At 37.7% G+C, this 23183-nt stretch overlaps 2 protein-coding genes across 14 annotated transcripts in view; both read right to left on the bottom strand.

Annotated features, from left to right (window-relative positions):
- The window catches only part of DYNC1LI2 (dynein cytoplasmic 1 light intermediate chain 2), a 37442-nt gene extending 36245 nt beyond the window's left edge, over positions 1-1197 (bottom strand). For 5 of the 6 annotated variants that reach the window (XM_074881877.1, XM_074881873.1, XM_074881872.1 and 2 more), the window contains exons 1-2: positions 1040-1197; positions 55-128 (exon numbers count right to left, since the gene is read on the bottom strand). In XM_074881877.1, the coding sequence (XP_074737978.1) occupies positions 55-128; positions 1040-1134 (169 nt within the window). In that variant the 5' untranslated portion in view covers positions 1135-1197. The remainder of the gene's footprint in view (positions 1-54; positions 129-1039) is intronic. The other variant, XM_074881878.1, reaches the window with a different exon arrangement.
- On the bottom strand, positions 60-23030 carry TERB1 (telomere repeat binding bouquet formation protein 1). Of its 8 annotated transcripts, XR_012630577.1 has the most exons (22): positions 22906-23030; positions 20303-20361; positions 19277-19387; positions 18962-19090; positions 18363-18494; positions 17856-17916; positions 17645-17760; positions 17385-17507; positions 16711-16863; positions 15441-15572; positions 13901-14026; positions 12754-12911; positions 11618-11979; positions 9985-10046; positions 8893-8985; positions 7382-7552; positions 6823-6903; positions 5491-5604; positions 4985-5097; positions 4233-4442; positions 3551-3640; positions 60-128 (listed from the first exon to the last, which is right to left on the bottom strand). XR_012630577.1 is itself a non-coding variant. In XM_074881860.1 (21 exons), the coding sequence occupies exons 2-21, from the start codon at positions 20334-20336 to the stop codon at positions 3611-3613; spliced, it is 2511 nt and encodes an 836-aa protein (XP_074737961.1). In that variant the 5' UTR covers positions 20337-20361; positions 22906-23030; the 3' UTR covers positions 3224-3610. The 8 variants fall into 8 exon arrangements, 7 of the variants coding, with proteins under 7 accessions (XP_074737961.1, XP_074737962.1, XP_074737963.1 ...); XM_074881860.1 differs by lacking the exon at positions 60-128 and having other exon boundaries at positions 3224-3640; XM_074881861.1 differs by lacking the exons at positions 60-128; positions 22906-23030 and adding an exon at positions 22619-22666 and having other exon boundaries at positions 3224-3640.
- Positions 23031-23183: the final 153 nt, after the last annotated feature.

Here is a 23183-nt window from a genome sequence, read left to right as displayed (position 1 = left end):
TTTACTTCTACAAAACAACCCCCAACCACCCAACTGCTTGCATATGTTACTTACCAAAAACAAGAATATTCTTGCCCGATGGCAATTTAGATCTTGACCGGGTAGAAACTTCACTCAGTATCGAGGACCTAGAAAAACAGCATCGTTCCCGTCAGACTGCCGTGCCCACGGCCGCGCACAGCATGCACACACACAAACACAGCCCACGCATTGCCCATTTGACAGCACTGATGAGCTCAGCAGATCTGCACGAACCAATCCAGTTACATCCATTCTATTTACAAACTAGATATAATATTACAGTTAAACATTTAAGTTTATTTTAAAAGACCGAAAGTATGCCACCTTTTCGAGAAAACATAAGGTACACATGCGGTAACATTTTAAGTTTTTCTCCCTGTAATAGGTCACATTGCTGCAAAGCATTACTTTTCAACTGATGACTAACTCTTCCCACAATCCATTACTGTATTTTACACACGTTTTTTTCTACCATTATTAGTGTTTTTAAAAGCGTTACTCAGCTATAAGCGACAGGAAAACAAGAGAGCGAGTCTCCCGGAGCCTTCCCCACAGAGCCACGGCTCTCGGGCCCCGCACACCGGCTCTCCTCATCCTCGCAGCGACGCTGGCCTCATTCACGCGGGTGCGGGGCTCCCCTCCGGCTCCCCATCAGCCCCCTCAGGGCCGGGAAGGGCTACATTCCTCACCGGCCCCGGCGCCTCGGCCGCCGGGCGGGCCGGCCCCCGCCGCGGGCAGCTGCCTGCCTGCCTGCCTGCCGCCGCGCCGCCACCCGCCGCTCCCACCAGCGGGGCCGGAGCGCGGCCCGGCAGCCGGCGCCCCCACCGCCCCCGCCCCGGCCGAGCGGGGCGCAGGCTTCGCTCCGGCCCGGCCAAGGGCTCACGCCCACCGCGGGAGGGCTGAGGCGGCTCGGCAGAGCAGGGAGACCCCGCCGTGACAGACGCGGGACGGCCCAGAGCAGCTGCTCGCCTCCGCCGCCAGGATGCTGCTCCCCCCTCCGCCCGGCGCGGCCCCTCACCAGAGGTTCTGCCCCTCCTCCTCCTCGCTGGGGAGCTCGGCGCCGCCGGGCCCGTCCGGCCCCAGCAGCTTCTTCTCCACCAGCACCGGCGCCATCTTGCCAGCCGCAGCCACAAAGAGTGACCTCACCCGGGCCCGCGAGGACCCCGCCCCTCCCTCGCCCCGGCACGCCTGCGCGGGCGCCCCGCGCTGCCGGGCGCGCCGCGGCTCGCCGCCGCCCCGCCGCCCCTCGCGGGCCCTCCGCCGCTCCCAGCCGCGCCCGCGCCGCTTTCCGCTCAGGCGGCGCCCGGGCAGCCCCGACGGCGCTCCCCGCCCTGGGCGGGGCCTTGCGCGGCGGGCGGGGCCGCCGCCGGCAGCGCCCCCTGCTGGCCGGCGAGGTGCGGCGCTCCCGGCCGCGGCGCGGGGCGGGCCCGGCCCGGGCGCTTCGCCGTGCCCCCGGCAGCCGCTGGCGAAGGCGCCGCCGCGCTGGGCGCGACCGGGCGGCAGCGGCTGGCACTGCCCCTGCCCTGGCCCGCAGGCACCGTGCGTAGCGTGGAAGCTGAAAGCTAAATTAATTCTTGTGGTTACATGACAATGCCTGTTCTATGTGATTTCCTACCAGAGCAAGCTTCTGTTACGACCCAAATTCTTACACCTCGCCAATAATTTTTGTTCTTTTCATAGAACTACAAAGCAAGTTCCCAGTTTTTTTGTAAACCTGCTTTCCTTCGTGATTTGTGAGTCAAAGTGCTAAAATATTATGCGGAGTAGCTCAAGCAGCCTAGAAACGACATTCCTATGCAATGATATTTTTATTGTGCCCGTTATGTGTGGATTTCAAAACATTTTAGGCAAGAAAATTAATAAGATTATCAAGGTTATACAATAGAAAGAGAGAAAAATATTAATTGACTTGCCCAAATTCACACAAGTTTCTGCTTGCTTCTAGTCCATGCCTCTTCCTTTTTGGATTATACAAGAATGTTTAATGACGTCTTCCTCGGCAACTTGCGTTACAACAGTAGCTGAAGCACCAGAAGAGGTTGCAGGAATTTCAACCCTGAAGCCTTTCAGTAGTTGACAAGGCACTAAGCAACTTGACTAACTTGGAAATGAGCCCTGCTCAGAGAAGGAGGTTAATTACAGACTCCAGCGGTCCCTTCTAACCTACATTATACCTAAGATTAGGCAAATTGTCAGTATTGTGATATTCTGACTTTGTGTCAAGTAAAGATTTACGCCTTGCTGATTTTCTCCACCTGAAAGGTATTTAGGCCAGAATAATACAGATTACCAATACACATTCAGTCAACAGATGAAATAGCACTTGTCTAGACTAGCTTTTGAGGCCTTGGAAAAATACTTCGTAGAGTAAACCTCCCCGTTGTGCATCCCACGCCCCTCCCCGGACGTCCTCTGGGCCCGTATTCTGCAAAGATGTAGGCCAGTATTTAACTGTGCTGCTTTGAATAGCTCTGTTCAAAGACATGTTTTGTAGATGCTTAAATATTTTAATAAGATAAAAACCAAAGTGCAACAGCTGAAAATATCAGAAGACCTATTTATCATTGGTATCATTTTACCACAAGACTTTCAGTTTCGGTCATCCTGCTTGTTTTTAGGCATTTAAGCTACATCATAGTGAAAACCTAGTGCTAATAAGATAATTTACTATGGAAAAAATTTAGTTAACTATGAGTTAAACATTCTTTATCAGAATTGATAAAAAATACAAATGAAATACTGTTATCATAGAAAAATCAAGTTCCTAAGGCTTTCACTAAAGCTTTCCATAAAAATTGTGTAATTAGCATAAGTTGTTCTGCTCACTTACTTGAATAATACACCAAAAAATGTCCAACCATAAACAGAAGCCAAATTTTATCAGTACCTGCATTCTACTTTGTTCAAGGCTGAAGTATTTTATGTAGGTTATCCCAGCCATTAAGATCAGTCAAGAAATACTGCAGCTGAACCACACACTAAATCTTCTACCCAGAGGTTCTGACACTTCCACCAGCTTTCTGTCTCAATTTACTTACTGTACCAACCTAAGATTTGCCTACTACATGTAGCAGTGCTTAACCATACATTTGGTGTTTTCTGTCAGATATATTTTTCTGCACATTAAACACACGACAAAATATTTTAGCTGCTTTAAACATTTCACTGATTAAGAGGAAAGAAATTCAGACACAGCATAACACCAGTTTCTGACATAGGTTCATTTTAGCAATACAGCCTTGTCTTACAAATGGTATAAATCAAACTATAAAAGGATTCAAACAAAAAGCCAAATCAAATGTTACATACATCAAATGTTCCAAGAAGGTTAAACTAAGTTAAAAAAACCCACAAATTTTACTGATAAAGATTTTGTTAGCTATGCTAGCATTATTTAAAGAAAACCTTATCAAATTATATGCAATTTCAATTTACAATCATAACAACTCTGTCAGTGAATGTTATCACCGAAAAACATGAATCCAAGCCAATCTAAATTCTCCAAGGGCTTGTCTTATCGTGACAATACCTCACTGTTAAAAGTGCTGTTCTTCAACATTCTGCAACAAAACCCAAAACACTCTTGATATTATTGATGATCTTTGTTTTTTTCTTGCCTCTACAAAATGGAGATAAAAGAGAACATATCAAGACAAATCTTGACACAAAACACTGCACAATTTTAGAAAATGTTTTAGTAGAAAAATGCCATTAAACACTCCCACACATCCCCAAAGCACAGCAGAAAAGCTATCTACTCCACCCATAGAGAGCATCTACTCCATCCACAGAGCATCTCTGTGTAAGGAGTGTATGTATTAAACACGGTGAAAACTGTCAGAGAGATTTTCATCAGAAAAGAAACTGAACAGAGAAAGCATCGACTTCCTAATAAACACATGGATTAATTTAGAGTCCTGAACTGAACTTCTTACGCTCTCTGTATCCCATCAGGTGGCACTGGAAGGTTCAAAGGCTCTCTAATATTTTCCCAGTTTAGTTCTCACTCTCCAAGAACAAGCCCTGACTGAGTTACATCAGAGACCATTCTAATGCTTAGTGTGCATAGCACTGAAGTGACGCAAAGCACAACCATGGCCATAGGTTGCAAATTCTGATAGCCTGTCCTTTTCTTTGCAAGTCAGTTCAGGGGCAAAAGCTGAAAACAACTGACAGCATATATGATTAGTAGAAAATTAAATTATGATTACTTGCAACTGTAACCGGTAGTATTTCTTGGAAAGATCAACACTCGTCCTTCCTTTCTGAAATGGGTAAGACCACAGAATTGAATTCCAGTGATTACCCATTTTTTTTACTCCACTCAAAAGACAGTTAACTTCTTCAGTCGTGAAATTTTTTCGGGCTCTTCTTTTGTTTAAAGTTCTTGTGTCCATGTCCAGGGAACATATTTCATTGTTCTGCAAATATTTATTTTGGTATAATTAAAAATTATGTAAATGTACATATTATTTTGCCTTTGGAAGCAATGCATTATTACTGACAATACAATCTTAAGTAGTTCTAAAGAAATTATCGCTTTGTCAAGACAACAGTGGTTCTTCAAGGTTTCTTCACTGTCACCCAGTTACTGAAATACAGTATTTTTCCATGACATTTACTTTCATTTCTATCGTGCCTACAGAGTTTATACCATTAGTATGTTTAATCCTCTAGGTTTCTGTTATTTCTCTACTATGCAAATTTTCATCAGTGCAGGAGAAAGCATACCTCCATATTCATTATTCAGAAAGGACTGTCACCTGAAAAATGCTTAACTCATTCAGGGGTACATCAGTACGACTGGAGTAGAATCAACAGAGGAATACCCTTTTTACAAGTTTCACTTTGCTACTGGGCTCCTGTTAAAGGTGACTTAAAAATAAATTATGCAATTCATAGTGATTTTGTTTGCACATATTTATAAATATGTGAGTGTATGATCAGGCTTTGCATAACTAACCTCATCTTTGTCAAGGGAATATATGCAATTTTCTTTTAAGTGCTGACATTCCTGGTTGCACATTTCTTTGACTCTTCGTCTCTTCGAGTTAGCATCTTGAGTTTTTTTGAAAGCTATGAGATTGTGAACAAGGCCACCTCTTAGTTACTTTAGTTGAAATCTACTATAAAACTGAATAGAGTGTTGTAAAGAAGCATTTCTTCTGATTAACTTGAATATGTAAATGTTGCTTTATTACTAATATCTCATTTTCATTAGATCTTTTTCTCATCATTGACATTAACGCATGAGGATTACTTATGCATTGGAAGCAACTAGCAAATAATAGGGATTAACTCAAACATCAATAAGACTATGATTGAAGGTAAAAGAACACACCTATTTAAATTCTTAGCCATCTGTCTCCAATAGCAAGCACAGGTGCTTTTCTCAATGCCCAGGCCTAAATGCAAAACTTGATCTTTAAGTTACACTTATTATAGAATTAACTTTCTGGTAATACTCACACTTTTCATATGTAGGTACCAAGTTATAGTCGTCAGTCAACCTACTATTTTTACTATGGTCATCTCTATTTGAAGTATTAGATTTGTTTTTTCTAATTGGAGTCAAAAGAATACCTTAAAAAAACCCAAACAGTAAATCATTATGCATCCTTCTTAAAAAGAAACACAAAACACAGGTAATGTTTAGGAACTAAAATTTAAGAGAGCCATACTACTATCCGATCTTGGAAAAAAGACCGGAAAATTCAGTTTACTTCAGAAAATGTTTACTTGTTAAAGGTAATACATTAGTGTAATGGACTCTTGAGATAAAATTACTCAAAACTACTGGTTTAGAATTTAAGTACTGATTTAGAGAGCTGCTTCAGCCTACTTTAAAATTTCTAGTCATCAGTCATAAGAAACAGTATTGGTTCCTAGTTGATGACTGTAGTAATGTATGACTGTAGTTGGAGTTCTGCAGGATGTACCCACAAACACCACATTCTGAAGAAAATTCTTTGTGAATTATGTAAAAACATAAATCTTGCAGAATAAGGAAAAAGTTATAACCACTAACTCTCTTGCTATATTACAGAATAAAATACTGTAAAAGATATGTACTCTGCTATTTACAAATGGAAAGTGTGTTGCTATTTACAAATGTTGTGTGCTGTAAAGAATACCAGTTTTTATGGGCAGCTGATGGTTCTGTAAACATAGGGCTCCTAAACTGCACTGCAGAAACTGATGGAACTTATATTCACTTTTCCAACTCTACCTTGTTAGTAACATCTTATTCAACACCTCATGATACAGGACAAGTAAACACATCTCCTGTGCTTAATTTTCTGATAGGTTGTTTTCAGTTACTTGTTCTAGTTTTGTTGTATAAGTTTAGCTATTTAGCACACAGAGACCCAAGTCCTTAGCAGAGCTCCAGGAACAGAAACAGGTATCATAGGATAACATGGCTATAACTGTACAATAGATGGTGCTGAATCCAGGTACAGGCAACTGTACGGTGTTCTGATCCTGACTATAGCTCTACATTTTAAAAATGAATGCCACAAAACTGAAAAATAGCAGATGGCATGGAAGTAACCCTGACAGGATTCAAAGCAGTATCTATCAAGCAAGTGCCAGATAACTTCATTGTGAATTAATGTGCATAACACAATTTCATTATTATAGAATATGCATTTTCTGGCCTATTAACATACAAATTTTTCACAGAATCCACAGAAAAAAACCTCCTAATTCCCTCTCCACAGCCTCCCATGGCAAAGTCCTGCAGAAGAATTACTTAGACAGTAAGGGTTTTTTGCATTAATTTCCAAACAAGTTTCTTACTTTGGAAACTATACTTTTTGCTCCTGAAAGTTGATAGTTCTGTATGCAGTCTTTCTTTCTTCACTGGGGTCAGCAGTATTTCTGGAATATATAAGACAGACACCAGTGCAAATGCCAGTAATTAATAACTGTTTAATTTTCAAAATGCCTCCTTTAAACCAGAAAAATATAGGATGCACTTTTATTTAATTCATTAAAAATTAGGAGCTTCTTACATCCATAAGTATGTGATATTAGAATGAAATGTCTTGTTATGATGTCATACATCCATTCACCCTCATTTCAGCTTAATATACTCCCTTCTATTAGTACTTGACTAATTGGCAAACAGGACAGTCTCATCAAAGCCTATAACAAGGATATATCACTACTGCCAAGAAATACGCAAGATCCTCAAAACAGAAGTGGGTAGTTCAGATTTCACTTTGTACAAATCATTGGTAAATCAAATTAAATGAGTGAGTTTACAAAAGCAGGACAATCAGAATCAGACCAAACAGAATTTTAAATACGATTTAAAACAATAGTTGCAACTACTGAAAAAAAAAATCATAATTACTCTCATGAGTTGTGTATCTGCTGTTGTTACAAACAGCCAATTTGTGAAGCTCCTTTTTATATCTTTCTTCAGCTTCCAGAATGACTTTGTGATGCTCACACTGGTACGGACAACTTTGCAACATCTTGGTAAAGGTTCTGCTATTGAAGGACAGTCCTCCTGCTGTACAACCTGGAGGAAAAAATAGGATATTGTAGAAACAGCAAGCATGAATGCCACAGAAGCCATCACAAAGTCCAGCATATTACTTTGCTCCCTATGATCTACAATTTGACCTCCAGTTTTCCATATACACATCTCAAAAGAGGTTACACTTTCATGTACCTTCTTGAAAATACTTACTTCTTGTTTTGTACTTGCTCTCTAAAGAAAAAAAAGTGTTTTCAACATGACCTATGGGACCAAGTTATATTGCACTTCAACTCCAGAAGTACTAAATGAGGCACGGATCCTCTACAGAAGTAAAAATATTAGTGGGATAGGAAGAAAGGGGCCTCAGTTCCCTTTGCACATTTATCTAAGAACCAAAATATAAAAGATGTCTTTGCTATACTTACAAACTTTCTCTGTGTCGTAATAGTTATCTGAATAAATAAGGAATAAATTTCCTTAATAATAAATAAATAGGAATTAATTTCCTTCCTGTTCGTTTTTGAGGACATGCCTAGAGTAATTTACGGTTTAGTTAATTCTCGGATGTTCTCACAGTTAGTTATGTCAGCTGAAGGAGAACTCTGGCACTGTGAGGAATTGTAAGAAGGGCACCGGTACATACCTGCAATATTCTAGCCTACAATAAAGCAGTGCTAAATCTCCGTTTGAATTTAGTTTGACAACTTGGATTCATGTGCCTAAATGATGTTCAAAGATGGGTTATGGGCTTGGGGGGAGGGGGCTTTTGGGGTTTGGGTTTTTTGTTTGTTTGTTTGTTTTTTAATAAAGAGAAACAGGCTTGATTACTAAATCCACTTACAAATCCTGAATACCAGCAGCATTCTTGTAAGCTACTGATAGACCATGTTCAGGAAGTAGGAGGTGAGTAACTGAGGGCTGCAGTCATGGATTACTATAAAAATGACGGCCTGTACTTAATAGCAATAAGGCAGAGAAAACAGAAGGGCTGCAGAACAGTTCGGAGGCTTAGCAGCAGAATACATGAGGGAACTGAGCAGGGCTACATGTTTTTCCTCCCTCTTTCCAATCAGAGAAAGGTGGAAAACACCTGCTCTTAAGTATTCTTGTAAGTAGTGTGTCATATTTAAAGGTGTTATATATTCTGTTTGTTAGTAAACCCACATTAAGAAAAGTTACATAGACCAGAACTGGAACATGTAAGCTTTACTTCAATATTTATGTTTTATTTTAGGGGCAGAAAAAGGAAAGGAAGAATACATAATATGTAATCCAATAGATGCATTAAAATTTCTGTAATGTCAGTTTGCTTATTGCATTGCTGACTCTTTATGGCTTCTTTTATGGATTCAGGAAAAAAGACCTAAGATAATATTTACCTAAACATCTTAAATTTGCCATTTTATGAGATGCAGGTGTAGTTGAATGACTTTTTTCTTCACTGGTTATCTCCGAGTAGAATGAATGTTGATCTAAAATAGGAAGGAAAAAAAAACACTTCAGAAAATGCAACCTGTCTTTGTAATCATTCACCAGCGCACCTATATTCAATTGTATTTTCTATTTGTAGATTATTAAAGTTTAATTTACATAACAGCAGAAAACCCAAATGAAATTCCTCAAATTAAATGGATTGCATTTACTTTTTTGTAAATCCAGAATAATTACATTTATTTCAGTGCTTTTTCATCACTCTCCCAAAGCATATTGCTTCAACTTGAACACAGCAAAATAACCCTGTAAACTCACCTCACTTAACTAAGCCCTATAAGCTTTATTTCTATTTGGAATCAGATGCTGAAAAATGTGATGTACTGGAATAGTACTTATACTCAATTTAAATATGTATAACCTGGAGATCAGCTTGATCACCTGTAAAGCTATCGTTCTGGCAAATACTAATCTAATGAGTAATTATGAATTTTATAAATTACCAGGAAACTAAGTTATGAATAAGATTTGATCAAACAGATGCCAATTCTGAAATAAATGTATCAGACTAGGATCAATGCAAATCTGAGATACATTTATTTTAAACACATGTTCAACACGTAGGAATACCTTCAGGCAGAAGTCACTCTAACAGGTAGGTTCTATCCCTAGTAGAACAAAACCAGCATCCTTACGCATCTCCTATGAATGGCTTTCATTGTTCAGTACGGATTGCATTCAGACTAAACTTAAAACATTTATTTGTGATATGTTCATTTGAATATTAAAAAATCAATTAAAAAATAAAAGCTAAAATACATATTAGAAGAAAAGTAGAATAAATATTTTCCTGGTAAAATTGTATACAATATAAAATTCCAAAACTATGCAAAAAGTTAAAGGATATTATACGTAATGTACTCTGTCATCTAATGATGCATAACATCTGATAAAAAATAGTGATAAAAGTACACAAAACTAATTAAAATCACATTAAGAAGAAAATTATCTAAGAAGGGAGTATGGTTATCTATATGTACCTGATATGCATGCCTGTTTCATATTTTTAACAATCTCTGCTGGTTGTTTAAATAAGTGTTCACTAAGACAAAGAAAATGTGAACAAATTAAAAAAAAATAATCAAACTTCACAACATACATATACCTGTGAATTAATACACGCATTCCAAAGGCAAAACAAAAAACACATTAAATACATAAAACTCTAAAATAAAGTTATTCTAATTATTCCAAGTTACTGGGCTTGTAGCATATAATCACTGTGTGTTAGACATCTGTCTACCAGAGACCTGTGGTTAGCATTCCTTGCAGTGCTGTTCAGCACCTCTGTTCCAGCATCTGGAATACAGTGCTTTCAAGGGATGCTGGGTTCCAGAGTCATTCCCAGTTCTAATTCACGTAAAGATTAGTTAGCACACATAAAACTTTCACAAAGTCTTCAGAATACTGGAGCCACCACTAGATGCAGCAATTGCTCTAAAAGGTAATTGATTTTCTTCTTTTCTTACACTGATTTAACTTCTATGCAACCAACATGCTCCTATGATATGGTGATCATGCATTTTTCTATGTCATTGACTACTTCTGAATGCTGCAGGATCAAGGAGCCTAATCCATGGTTATGCTTGGGTAACTCCTCCCCCACCACCCCAGTTAATTTCTTAATAGTTTTGTGCTTCAGAAATCTGAATGACAAATAAAGAAGCTGTGTGAAGTTATGCTAATCAGTAGCAAAGCAAAATTTACATGAATGTACTATGGAAAATATACTAGGCTCTTGGTAATTTCTGTGGTAGTTGCAAAGTTACAATATAAGGCATGCAAGGAAACTGCATAGGAGCAGGGTTCAGCCAGCCACATTAAAAAAACACCCAAAAAAAGTGGAACTCAAGAAAAGGAGAAACTTATTTTTGTTCATACCCTGTCATTGCCTGTCTTGAGGGATATTCCAGATATAAATTCAAGATAAGAGAATCTGTATTTATCCTTACAAGTTGCCTATAATTAACTTTGTGTTTATCAATAGGAAAAGATAACCATAAGAAGCAAAAGAAAAATAGAAAATTAAGCATTTGTGTGAGAGCAAGGAGCAAGAGGACAGTGAATGACTACACAAGGCTGTACCTGTCTCTTCCCATGCAAGCAAGCAATTCAGTATGAAGGGAGAAAAGAAGAGCAGGGGGGTGGTGGTCACTTTTTCCCTACTTCTTAGGCACTCCAATTTTTGCTGAGCAGTTCTGTAACTGCTGTTTTCCTAGTAAGTGCATAATACACAATTTTTTGTGGTTTCATCCAAAGCAATGGGTCAAATCTTGATCTACTGATTCATTAAGAATTTTGAGGCAAAAACTATGGATGCTTTTTCATCACCATGTTGAAGGCATCAGAACATGGCCTGTAACAGGCTCTCTATAAAATCCGTCAGAAGCCTACCATTCACAGAAAAAGATCAGAATCTTTTATTACTACAGTGCCTAATCTGTGATGTCAAAAACACTTCCACAGAATATTCTCTAGTGAGCCACCAAAAGGCTGTGTCTTTTCACTAGGTGAAAGAGACATATTAACAGATAATTTAAAAGGCTGACATTCAATTTCGAAATTACTAAAGAAAAGCAACTCAGTGTTTCCGCTTAGGTTTAAGATACTTACCTTACTTGAAGAATAGACCGATTTTTTACACAAGCAGTTTTTTCCTTTATACTGTGACTTTGAAGTACACTGTCTGGCTGCAGTTCATTAACTGAACATGGAATATGACTCTGTTCACTTTGTCTAGTAGAAGCATTTACTGGATCCATAGCGTTCACTATTTTATTTTTCAGTGGAGAAGAATTTACAGATGTAGCAAGAACCTGATCATCTGACTTAAAGGTCAACTGTGGACAATGTACTACTTTATGTGTTCTTTCTGTGTAAGTTTTTGGATCAGCAGGATTCACTTCATGGTATTTTGATGCTTCAATATTGGCTTCTGAAGATCTCTCTACAAATACTCCTCCTTGCACTCTTTCCTGTATTGAAAAATACTAGTTAGCAACTACCAAGCTCTATAAAAATATTAAATAAACCTAGTAACAAGATTAACTAGGATAGACCAGTCTAACTCTGAAGGTAAAGCAAATTCCAGAGAAGCTTCAAAAACCCCTGACTGAGCTGAGAGCCAACAAGACATTAGTGCTGCTGAAGGTGTTGAAGGGGTAATTATTAAGTGAGAATTCCATGCTGAAGCAATGGATTTGCTACTAATACAAGGCACTTCTAGAAATGAAAATATCTAATTAAGATACAGCTAAATAATTCAAAAACTTGCTGTTCCACACCCAGAGATACCAAGTAGTTATACAGCACAAGGAAAATATAGATCAACTTTATTTCAGTTCATGTTCGCATTTTCCATTATCATCTATCCTGTAATAGCTGTACAATCATGGGTATTTCATGAATGCAAATATTATAATTATAGGTTCAAATGATTGATAATTAAGAATAAATCTAACTCTTGTTTCTCCAACTTAAATGATCTCAATTTTGCAGAAAAAAATGGTTTTATAATAAACTAAAATGCTTCATGAAAATACAGATGCCTGCATTCTCTGATTGCCCTGCACACTTCTAACTTTGACATACAGTCATGGTAAAAGTTGCAGGTTGTAGTTTCACACATAGCCAATGTTTTCCCTACTTTTCTAGTTGACACTGAAATTATCTTAAGGGTTTACTTTCATTTCTCCCTAAACTCTGGAAAGATTTGCTTAGTTTTATGGTACTTTGGTAAACAGGCGAACCTCATCATGTTCTTTTTCAATCAAGTTTATTCTGTGTAAAATTTCTTTTGCTTTCGTCCAGTAGTCTCGTAGACTTCTTTTTCTGACTTGCATGTCCAACTCTTCTGCATTGTTCACGTTTAACAAATTATCATTTATTTTCAGGGACAATTGTTCAGCTTTATAAAATATAAAACAATATTAATATTGCAAATTTTATCAGTGAACACCTTAATAAGTATTTATTATATTTTAGTATGTTGAGGGACAGCCCCAATAATTTAATGCAAAATATAACCTCTGAATAATAATTGTTATATAACTTAAATTTACACACAAATGTTAATACACTTCAAATATGAACTGCAGTTACAAGAGGTGAGCTTGCAATTATAGTTACTATAAGCTATTTACATAATGATGCTGTGCTCTAAAAAATTACTATCATGAACTTAATCTTAACTCTATAGGTCCTTTACCTGGGTATGGGTGTCTTGGTTTTTTAAAAGACAACTCCGTATTAATCAACACTGAAAATCACCATGCCGCCTCAATCTTAAACAAAACTCTCAGTCATGTTTCAGTACAGAAATGTAGATACGTGCTTGTTACTAATTATCAATTGCATAATACCTTCCATGCTTTGGAAATTAAAGGACAAAATGTCTTTCTGTTTCACTAGTAGTATTATAAAGTAAATTTAAAAAAGGCTTAAACAGGATACTTCAAGATACACCCTACTTTAAAAATAAAGATCAAGATTTTTTAATATTGCAAAATAATTATAGTCATGGTGATTTCGGGCTTCATTGTTTACTCATTTAGTCTCTATACAATAATACACACCCAGGAATAGAGTATCAATTGTGTGTTAAGTGATAATGTTAATATTTTGCACATAATTTATAGATGGGAAAGCTTTTAAGAACTGGCCCTACATATAGAGGTTTCACAAATGCACTATCACAACATTATTGGAATTCTTACTTTTCTTTTTTTCTGCCTAAATGCCATAATCAGTCCATGGTGGCAAATATGCAACTCTTCTGCAGAAAACAAACATCTCGGAGTACATAGAATTACAAAGCTGCTACAGTTAAAATCATTTAGAAAATCACATAAACATGGAAATCATCTCTAATTTTAAAAGCAGTAACAGTAAGCTTACTCATTTGTTTGCAGTTTTGCAGCACAAAAGTAGCAGCTTTATTTAATTCCTCATCCTGAGATTCGGTTAATATCTGAATCATAAGTGGAAGACCATTGTTCTGGAGCAGTTCACACTGGTTTTCTTCTAAAATAGGACATTGTAAAGGAAAATAGATTGGTTGAAGCCTCATACACAATCTTACAGTAATTTTAGAAACTAATACTTTTAAGTTGCAGGGAAATTCTGAGAGATTTTCATTACAGATCCAAGCATGCTGTAATGACTTCCTACCCAGACAGCAGCAGCAGCTCTCTAGATCACACAGGATGATTTGACCATAGCTCAAAGTTCTTGTAAGAAAACTGAAGGAGGACTGAGACAAATTACATGACGGAGAACCAAACTCATTTAGTTGTTTAGTTGTTGCCTAAAAATAATTGAATTATGGCTTCTCTATTTCTTTTCCTCTGGTATATACACTCTTAAAGTATATACGCTACATTTATGAAAACCTTGAGATGCAGATATATCAAAAGCTTAAAGTTTATAATTAGCAAAACTCTAATAAAATTAGTATTTTAATCCTGGTCTAGCTAATCTTTCCTCCTCATTAACGATATAATTAGCTAAATTTTTTTATTGTGATCTCAGTCACAGTATGTATTCATAAAACTGACAACTTTCCAAAAATAGTTTTGTTGTCTAAGCTTGATAGAACAAAGAAATCAACAAAAGATGAAATAAGATTATCTTGTCAGTGTCGACATTTTAAGAGAAACTTTTATTCGGTTTATTCATATTTCTATTTGAAAGACATTTTCCATTAAGCTTTGTTTCAATCCTTCGCGAAAAAGTGTCTTTTAAAAATACCAGATTTATGACCTACTGAGCTAATTATTGAACTTGTTATTGACATTTAGAGGATGATAATCAATCATGACTTTTGAACGTAATCCCTTTTTCCTGCATTTCTGAACCTACATGAGAAAAAAACAGTAGTATAAATAAACAAAGATCAGTGTGTCACAACTTCCCATTCTGTTTGCTTGTACTCATAAAATACAAACGTAAGTGTTGTTATGCTCGGGAAAGCCCTGAGGAGCGTGGCAAAAACATCTCAGAGTCACCTACTGCTTATGTTACTTCAAGAACAACATTACTATATAGCTTCTAAGAAAAAATAGCTATGTAAACAGTGCACAGAAGCTGTGTATATCAAGGGCCATTAAAATAGAGCTCAAAAAACCTTACTTGGTAGGTATGTATTGTAGCAGTTTTCATGTCTGGATGAATTTTACCCTGTGGTACCTAAGCCCAGCTCTGAATTCTTGCATAATAGTCTACTTTTTCTAAGCTCCTAAAGATACTACCTGTTAACAGGTTTTAAAATTTAAAGATGGAACATTATGGTAAACATTTTTTCTGAATGTTAATACTACATCATTTAATAGAATTTCCCCTCATGTTCCAATCTTGATGGAGTGACACCACTGAAGTAGTTAGTGTATGAGAACATAGTAGAAACTGACAGAAAGAAAAAAGAAAAAAAAAATCTTACCACAAACTTCAGTACAGTGTCCAATTGTTAGAATAATACTTATTTTTTCTCCTGTATCCAGAATGTCATTGGACAGCAGCTTCAGAAGCTCCGACACAGTGTGATACTTTGTCAAGACAACACCCATGGCAGCTATTATGTTAAAAATAATTTGAAGTAAAATAAACTAGGTAATAAGTATATAGGCATCATCCAAGTATAAAATGCTGTTGTTCAAGGGAACTCTACCGACTTCTAAAATCCTTGGGCCTGCAAGGTCCTTCTCTTCACTCTTTCATTTTAACGCTTGAAATTACCACACCCCTCCTAGTGCAGTAACTGCCCATGCTGCTCCCCATATCCAACACTACCCTTTCTCCCAGACTGTGCTCTATAGAGATGTGGCAGAAGATCTCATAAACAAAGGCTCTGCAATGTGCAAGTTTTGCAGACCTCTGTTGAGTTTCTCCACATCCTTTATCAGCTCCAGAACAGAGCAAGAAAGAGCAGAATAAGGTTTGACACATAGTCTATCTGCCACAAAAAGAGATAGGAATGTTTCTGGTAGAGGGAGATCTCTTCCTGAAGCTGGGATCATCACTGCTAGTGCATACATGCTGAAACCTAATCCTGTCACATACCAATTTCTTGAAACTAGGCTCAAAACCAGTGCAGCTATATGCTTTTAAACTCTTTTGAACTTCCATTAGTGGGCACCTATGGCAGAAGCATCAAACATAATAACCATGGCCAACAGCACAGATTCAGCAGGCTCACAGGTTTCTCAAAATCTGATAGAATACACAAAGACGTAATTAGGATAGTGTTATCCAGACAGTAGATCAGAGTAAAGATGCATTAGGCAGACATACCATATTTGTTCAGCTCCGCACCCAAGTTACTAAAGCCTCCTCAAGCGTACGAAGCTTATTAGTTTAGGCATAGACATACAGAAACACCGCTCCAACTCCAGGATCCAAACTGATTGCCACACTCAGTTCTCAGCTTTACTTACACAAAGCTACCTCTAGCATCTTATTTTTAATTTTAGTATAGTTTAAATTTCACTATCTTTATTTTAGTAACGATGGGAAAGCAACCCACCTCAGATGAACTGAATCATTCCCCACATATACATTGGAATTTTTAAAAATCAGCAGTATAAACTGGTATGTATATAACTTCATTGACTTTCAGAATCCATTCATATCACTTTTCCAGCAAAACCAGCTTTAAAAATTTCATTTTAAAGTTACCACATACAAAAAATGGTAGCAGTCTTTTCACTCACAGTCATTAGCAATGCAGGCATCCAGAGTCTTTGTTACAACTACTGCAAGTTTTGTGCTTGAGTGACTCATACAGGAATCATGCATCAGCTTGATGAGAACTTTAGCTAACGTATCCAATCCTCCAACAGAAACAAAATATTTCTGCACGTATACTTAGTGAAAAAAAAGAAAAAATGTGTTTTAATACAAGTTGCAAACTGTTTTAGCATTTTATCAATCATTACAATTTTTCTGTGCATGTATTAATCATTACATTTTCACCAACAGTTGGACAAATATAAATCTCAAGAAATGCAGTAATTGTCTTATAAAGTAGTTACAGAAAACACATGGCCCTAATACATGCATACAAACAGCAAACATTATGCCCGAGTTCTACCCAAGTCATTGTTTTCAGAGATGTAATAATGACTTATATTCATAAAATACTTTTAATCAAAACAGCTTCCAAATAGTTTTTACCAACCTTACTAAACGCAGCCAGTTTGTGGCTATTTGTGCACTTAAGCACAATGCAGTATAAGTAAAGATGGTGGAATGTAGTTTTCAGGGTAAAAGCTAGAATAGCAAAATGGGTTTGTAGAGATTGACAAAAAGAAATCAAACATTTAACTACTGAATTAAACTTATTTTTACAAAAGAAAAAAATATTTAAAGCTTGTGCTGCACTTACAGTTATTTGCAACTGTGAGACCAACAAATGAACAAATAGGACGAACTATCTCAGGCTCTATGTGACTTTCAAGCCACTCTTTGGCATATGGAAAAACTGAACAGCAAATGTTTTGATTATCTTCTAGAAAAGTAAAAACAAATAGCTCCAAATCAAAATGTAATGTGAAATTTCAGTTGAACAGTAAAAGTGAAAACAAACTGTTGTCACTTTGGAGAAATACTTTAAACTTTTTTCGCAATTTTAACAGCAACACTTACCATTCTGAGGATTGTTAACACAGGCACAGAGAGTACTGCAGACTGAAGACCACAGCTGATAGCACTGATTAGTATTTTCATCTGACAGATTCACCTCAAACGTGGAAAGAGTCGTTCTGTTAAGAACAACACAGACAAGTCCCAAATAGTCAAGCAAACATAAATCCTAAATAGCCTATAATTTTTGTTTGAATTGCAACCGTTTGTGTACCTGAATAGCTGTAGCAGAAGACCAATGCAGCCTGTATCTCTGACACAGGTTTGCCCACTTTCTAAAAAAGAACACATACAAGACTCCAGACACATGCAACTTGAGACAAAATCTAAATATCAAGTTTAACTTACATATATACATTCTATTTCCATTTCCTAAGCATATATCCCCCCCAAAACAAATACAAAATCACACCAACACACTGGCAAAAATGTTCCATTTCTTGCTATGTGTGTTTTTTTCTATAGACTGTCAGAAACTACTGGTTTGCATTTTTTTTTTAAAAGTATAGTTTCATTTGCAGAATTAAATCACTTTCTGCTATTTAAGGAAATCCCAGTGAGCTATGATCTACTTACACACTTCAGGTTCAGTTACATGCAAGTATTCATCTTTATAAATTAACTTTACCAAAACATTACTTAAGAGTGTTCCAAATTTCTGTACTGCAGTTTGGCAAATATGAAAAATTGGTGTTGAACACAGAAAAAAACCCCAACTTACTATTATTTGAAACCAGTACTAAGATGACATAAACAGACATTCTTTTCAAGTTCACACCAGAATCCGTATTAATTAAAAATAAAATGAGGTCTTCAAACAATGCAGAAGTACACAAAGTTTGTTGACAATAAACTGAAAACAGAAAATAGAAACCATTAAGTCCTAAAGCAAGCTATTCATAATCCTGAACTTTTTTTACAATATAGTAACTAGAGTCTCAGTTGCATCCAGTATGTGGTGAGTGGAGACAAAACAGGACTATAGTAACTGAGGGCTTCCCCCTGTAGTCAGTTCTATACCAACCAGGACCTAGGCAAACTTTGGAATAATCTGTGAGTCATTTAACACTTGCTGCTGAGGAAGCGAAGTAGTACAGCTGTCTGGTATCATAAAGACATGCTGTTCACTCAAATCAGCAAGGTTTTTCTCCAAATCTGGGGATGTACAGTGAAACAGTGGCACCTTTACCGCCTCTCACTCAAACTGGTAATCTTGGAATCTGATTTTCTAAGACAAAAAAATAATGGAGACAAAGCACAAAAGTAATACCATATGATCATAACTCGGTCAGAAATGCAAATAATATTACTTATTATTACCGTTACTCTCTATTATAATTCCTAATGTAAATAAAGCTGCTTCCTTTACTATGCAATGAACACTTGACTTTGCAAGATCATTTATAAACATCAAACCACCAATTTCTCGAAAATATTCACTTGCTTCACCTATAACAGAAAAAAAAAAATTAAACTTTTGCTTTTGTTTCTTCACAAAATGAAAACCTTCCAAGATTTTAAAACTTCAAGCCTTATATCATTTAGATAGTCTTTTTTTTTTACCATGACAGCCAGCTTCTTAACATATACTGTGAACATAAAATTGTGCTGTTTCTATGGAAAAATGCTTCTTACTGTTTTGTTGACAAATTGAATAAATAGTGATCAAAGCCTCCTTCTGAGATTCAGGGCAGTCCATCTGATATTTAAGGCATTCAAGCAGTAAATTCAGGTCTGTTTTCATATCTAATAGCAAACAAGAAAAAAGTAAACTGTTATCTTTTCTTTAATCTATTTAGTATTGCAATAAACCTGCCCAAAAATTTAGTATGTATTTTTAAAAAAAAAAAACAACAGTGAGAAAGAATGGAGCTATGCCACTTTTATCCATCCATAAAATAACAAACACACTTAACCTAAAAAAATTCCTCTTCATAGTTTGTTATTTGAACATGATTTCCTTCACTAAAGTAACAGCCCCTTTTTAATATTTCTGGCCTTTAATTACTAGTAACTGTTAGTAAATGTGATGCAAATTACTAAACATTAAATTTGCAATCGCAAGGTGCATTAATAATGCAGAACCATTACAATATTCAGACTAAAAACACAGTTGAAAATCTACAGAGTGAATGGGGAAAGAATCCAACAAAGCAAGGCTTGCCATATGATATTTAGTTACAGAAGATGTAATCACTTACCACAGCAGCTAGAATCTTGAATGAGGTTGTTAGGTTAGTAAGTTAACACAAAGTATTTTCTGGGCACCTACGTACAACCTTAGGTAGGTAAACCACTTGGAAAATCTGTTTCTTAGTCTTTTGGGTATAATAAAAATACTTATTTGATAATTATTTACATACTAACAGCAGATATTGTATATTTAAAACACTTGTAAGGTTTGGGGTTTCTTAAAGAAGTTAAAAGACAATAAAAATGTGGGTAAATATCAGCAAAAAAAAAAAGGGTGACTTTGTGGTGGTATTATTTACTATTTGAAAGTTTGTCATTAGATTAGCCCTTTATCTGTCCAAAGATTTGGCAGCAAGGAAAATAACATTTCCCCAACAGCTCAACACCCCATGAGAGACCTATGACAGTCTAATAAAACATTGTAAAATTGATGCAGATAATAATGACAAAATATATTAGGTATCTTACCACACTGTTTTTTCTGCACCTTTTGATTTTCCATTTTTGATAGTACCTGTCTTCTTGTTCTACAATAGCAAGGAAAAAGTATTTTCTGTTTAGATTAGCAGCATTTATAATATATGCAGTATAAACTACGTCCTTTTTCTTAAAATACACTCCACTTTTCTGGTTTTACACTATCATCTGACACACACAGTGTAATATGCTCTTGCATGGCGAAGATTTTCTTTGGAAATACAGTATTTTATAGTAACACTGCATTTGTAACTACTGTGTTACTATGTTTTGGAATTTAACATTTTGCAGAAATTGGGCGATTCCATGCTACACCACCGTGGGGCACCAAAAACGTCCCTGTCATTAAAAATATATCTAGCTCTGTGTCATATATCACAATAAATCTGATGCAATTTTGCTTACAATAGGTTGTCAACTTTGCCATCAGCCAACAACTAGCAGTAAGACCACCAAGTTACATGGAGGATCAAGTGTGTCTGACATCCACTATAAAACATTCAGCCTCCTATTGCTACTCAGTGAGCCACTAAACCATAACTGTGTTGTTTTACCAGTATTGGTCAAAACCAGAAACAATGAGCATGAACTCAGAGCAAGAATTAAGCAAGAATTATTGCTTAAACTAGGAATTTATTTTAGTTCACCAAAGACATGATCACATTACACAAACCATGTAAACCAGAAAAACTCACAGCGTTGATTCTACATAAACCTAACATGTCAGCATCTGAGAGTTAGTCAAGCAGAAGAGTGAAATGCAGGTTTGGAAGCAGAAAGATGGTCCCTTAACCATGCCCCAGGTCCCAAACCCAAAGAAAGATTGATGGAAGCATCACAAGTAATCTACTTCAATCTCTCAAAAACTATTTAGCTCCAGGTAGAAACTTTAAATCAGTGATAAATCCAGTTTAATAATGAAATTAGTTATCTTTCTTAAAGTAGAGCAAAGGCTCTAACAAATTTCAGTATCATCTTAAGACAGCCAGCCCTGCTTTCCATTTAGTTACTGATTGTTCCCATTGTTCTGCTATTCCATTAGTTCAGATGCTCTATACACATCCTTAGAGTAGCATTGGTGAAACATGTAATTTGAGAGGGAAAGTTTAAAAACAGTTCATCTTCCTTTACTCTTTTGGAAGTGATCATATACATGCATTTCATTTTCTTGCAAATCTAACCCTGCCACAATAGTGGAAAGCTTGCAAATCTTCCTCACCTCTTTTTGCCCCTACTGATACCATCCTGCTAGCCCAAGAGAAAACAAAAACTACCTACAAATTCCTTATCAAAAGAGAAGCTCTAAAAATTAGCTCACTTTGGAGCTTATTTCATTTCAGTAAAGTGCAATTAAATAGACATTTACGCAATTAAAGAGCCTTTAATATAAGGGTTTTTTAACACTATAGAAAGATACATCTTGACCTTAACTGGATCTTTTTCTTTTACAACATACAGAAGGTACACAAAGTAATACTTACAAGCCAGCCTACATTAAAATACGAATAGCTCAACTGTGTTGTTGCATCACAGGGCAAAGATGAAAAGTTAAATAACAGAATTTGCTGCAACAGACTTCTGGCAAATGTTGCATATAAAGGAAAACAGATTACCTCTTCCGCATCAGTTGTGGAAAATAACCCAATAACATCCCTTCAAACCTCAAAAAAACCCACTCTTTAATAAAAAAAAAAAAGTACAGATATATTGATCTGTTTGTTCAGCAGCAGTAGAGCACAGAGCCTGAACATTCAGGAAGAGCGACACAGGAGGTCAGGGAGCTCCCATGGAGGCCAATGGGACCGTCCCCAGCCAGTCAAGGCCTGGGCTGCCGGACTTGGCCCCTCACAGCCACACTAGGTCAGAAACAGCCAGGCTTAGGGGTATTTTTAATTTTTAAAATGCAGCGGTCAACTCCTGTACACTGGAAGAATTCTGGATTGTTGGTGTCCTACTAAAAATCAAAATTCACAACATCACCTGAGGATGCATGTGCTAACTTTTGAGAAACACTCTTCAGTGTAACACACCTTTGCAGTCTTCAGGTGCTATTTCAGCATTCATCCCATCCCTCCCCCCTCTCCAGTGAGCCATGTATGATTTATATAGCTCATTATCAGAGTTTGACTTCGAAGTAGAAATCTTAACAAGTACTTCAGATCACCCCAAATATAAAAATGAAAGAACATATAAAAGATTTTTAAAAATGCCAAGTCTAAAAATGAAACCGCAAAAGCAGTCTTTTACCAGCTTTTGGGAGGGGTGAAGAATATCAAGAGAATGGGAACCAGGGCGCGGACTAGCCACCTGTTGATCCGGCGGTAGGAGCCGTCCCGCTCAGCCCCCACGGGGACGCCGGGCCTGAGGCGCCCGCCCCCCGCGCTCAGCGCCCCGCCGGCCTGAGGCGCCCTCAGCCGCGCGCGCTGCCCTGCCCGGCCCGGCCCGCCCTTCCCTTCCCGCCGCGGCACGCGCGGCCGCTGCCGCCCTACCCCGGCCCCTCAGCAGCCGCCGCAGCCCGCGCCGGCGAGCGGCCGGACCGCCGGCAGGCACCGCCCCAGGCGGCTGCTCCCGGGCCCCAGCCCAGTCCTCCTCACCTTCTCCCAGCGCCCTCCCGGGCGCAGCGTGGCCCCAGGCCACGGCCGGGGTACAGCCTTTGCTTTTCAATGCAGCCGGCTTTCCATACTCCACCTCTTGGAAACGACAACAAGGCCACAATGCGCAGTCAGCCACCACTTGACATTTGCCAGACACAGAGGGTGCAGGAAAAAGAATCTTTTACTAGATGAATACAGCCGAGAACACCAAGCTTTCAGGCACACACTATCCCTTTCCCTAATGTCCTTGAACTCAATAAAAAGTATTACAGCTTTCC

This window comes from Strix uralensis, chromosome 12 (assembly GCF_047716275.1).
Source record: "Strix uralensis isolate ZFMK-TIS-50842 chromosome 12, bStrUra1, whole genome shotgun sequence".
Lineage (NCBI taxonomy): Eukaryota > Metazoa > Chordata > Aves > Strigiformes > Strigidae > Strix > Strix uralensis.
Note: the sequence above shows the minus strand (reverse complement) of the source record. Positions and strands in the feature narration are given on the sequence as shown.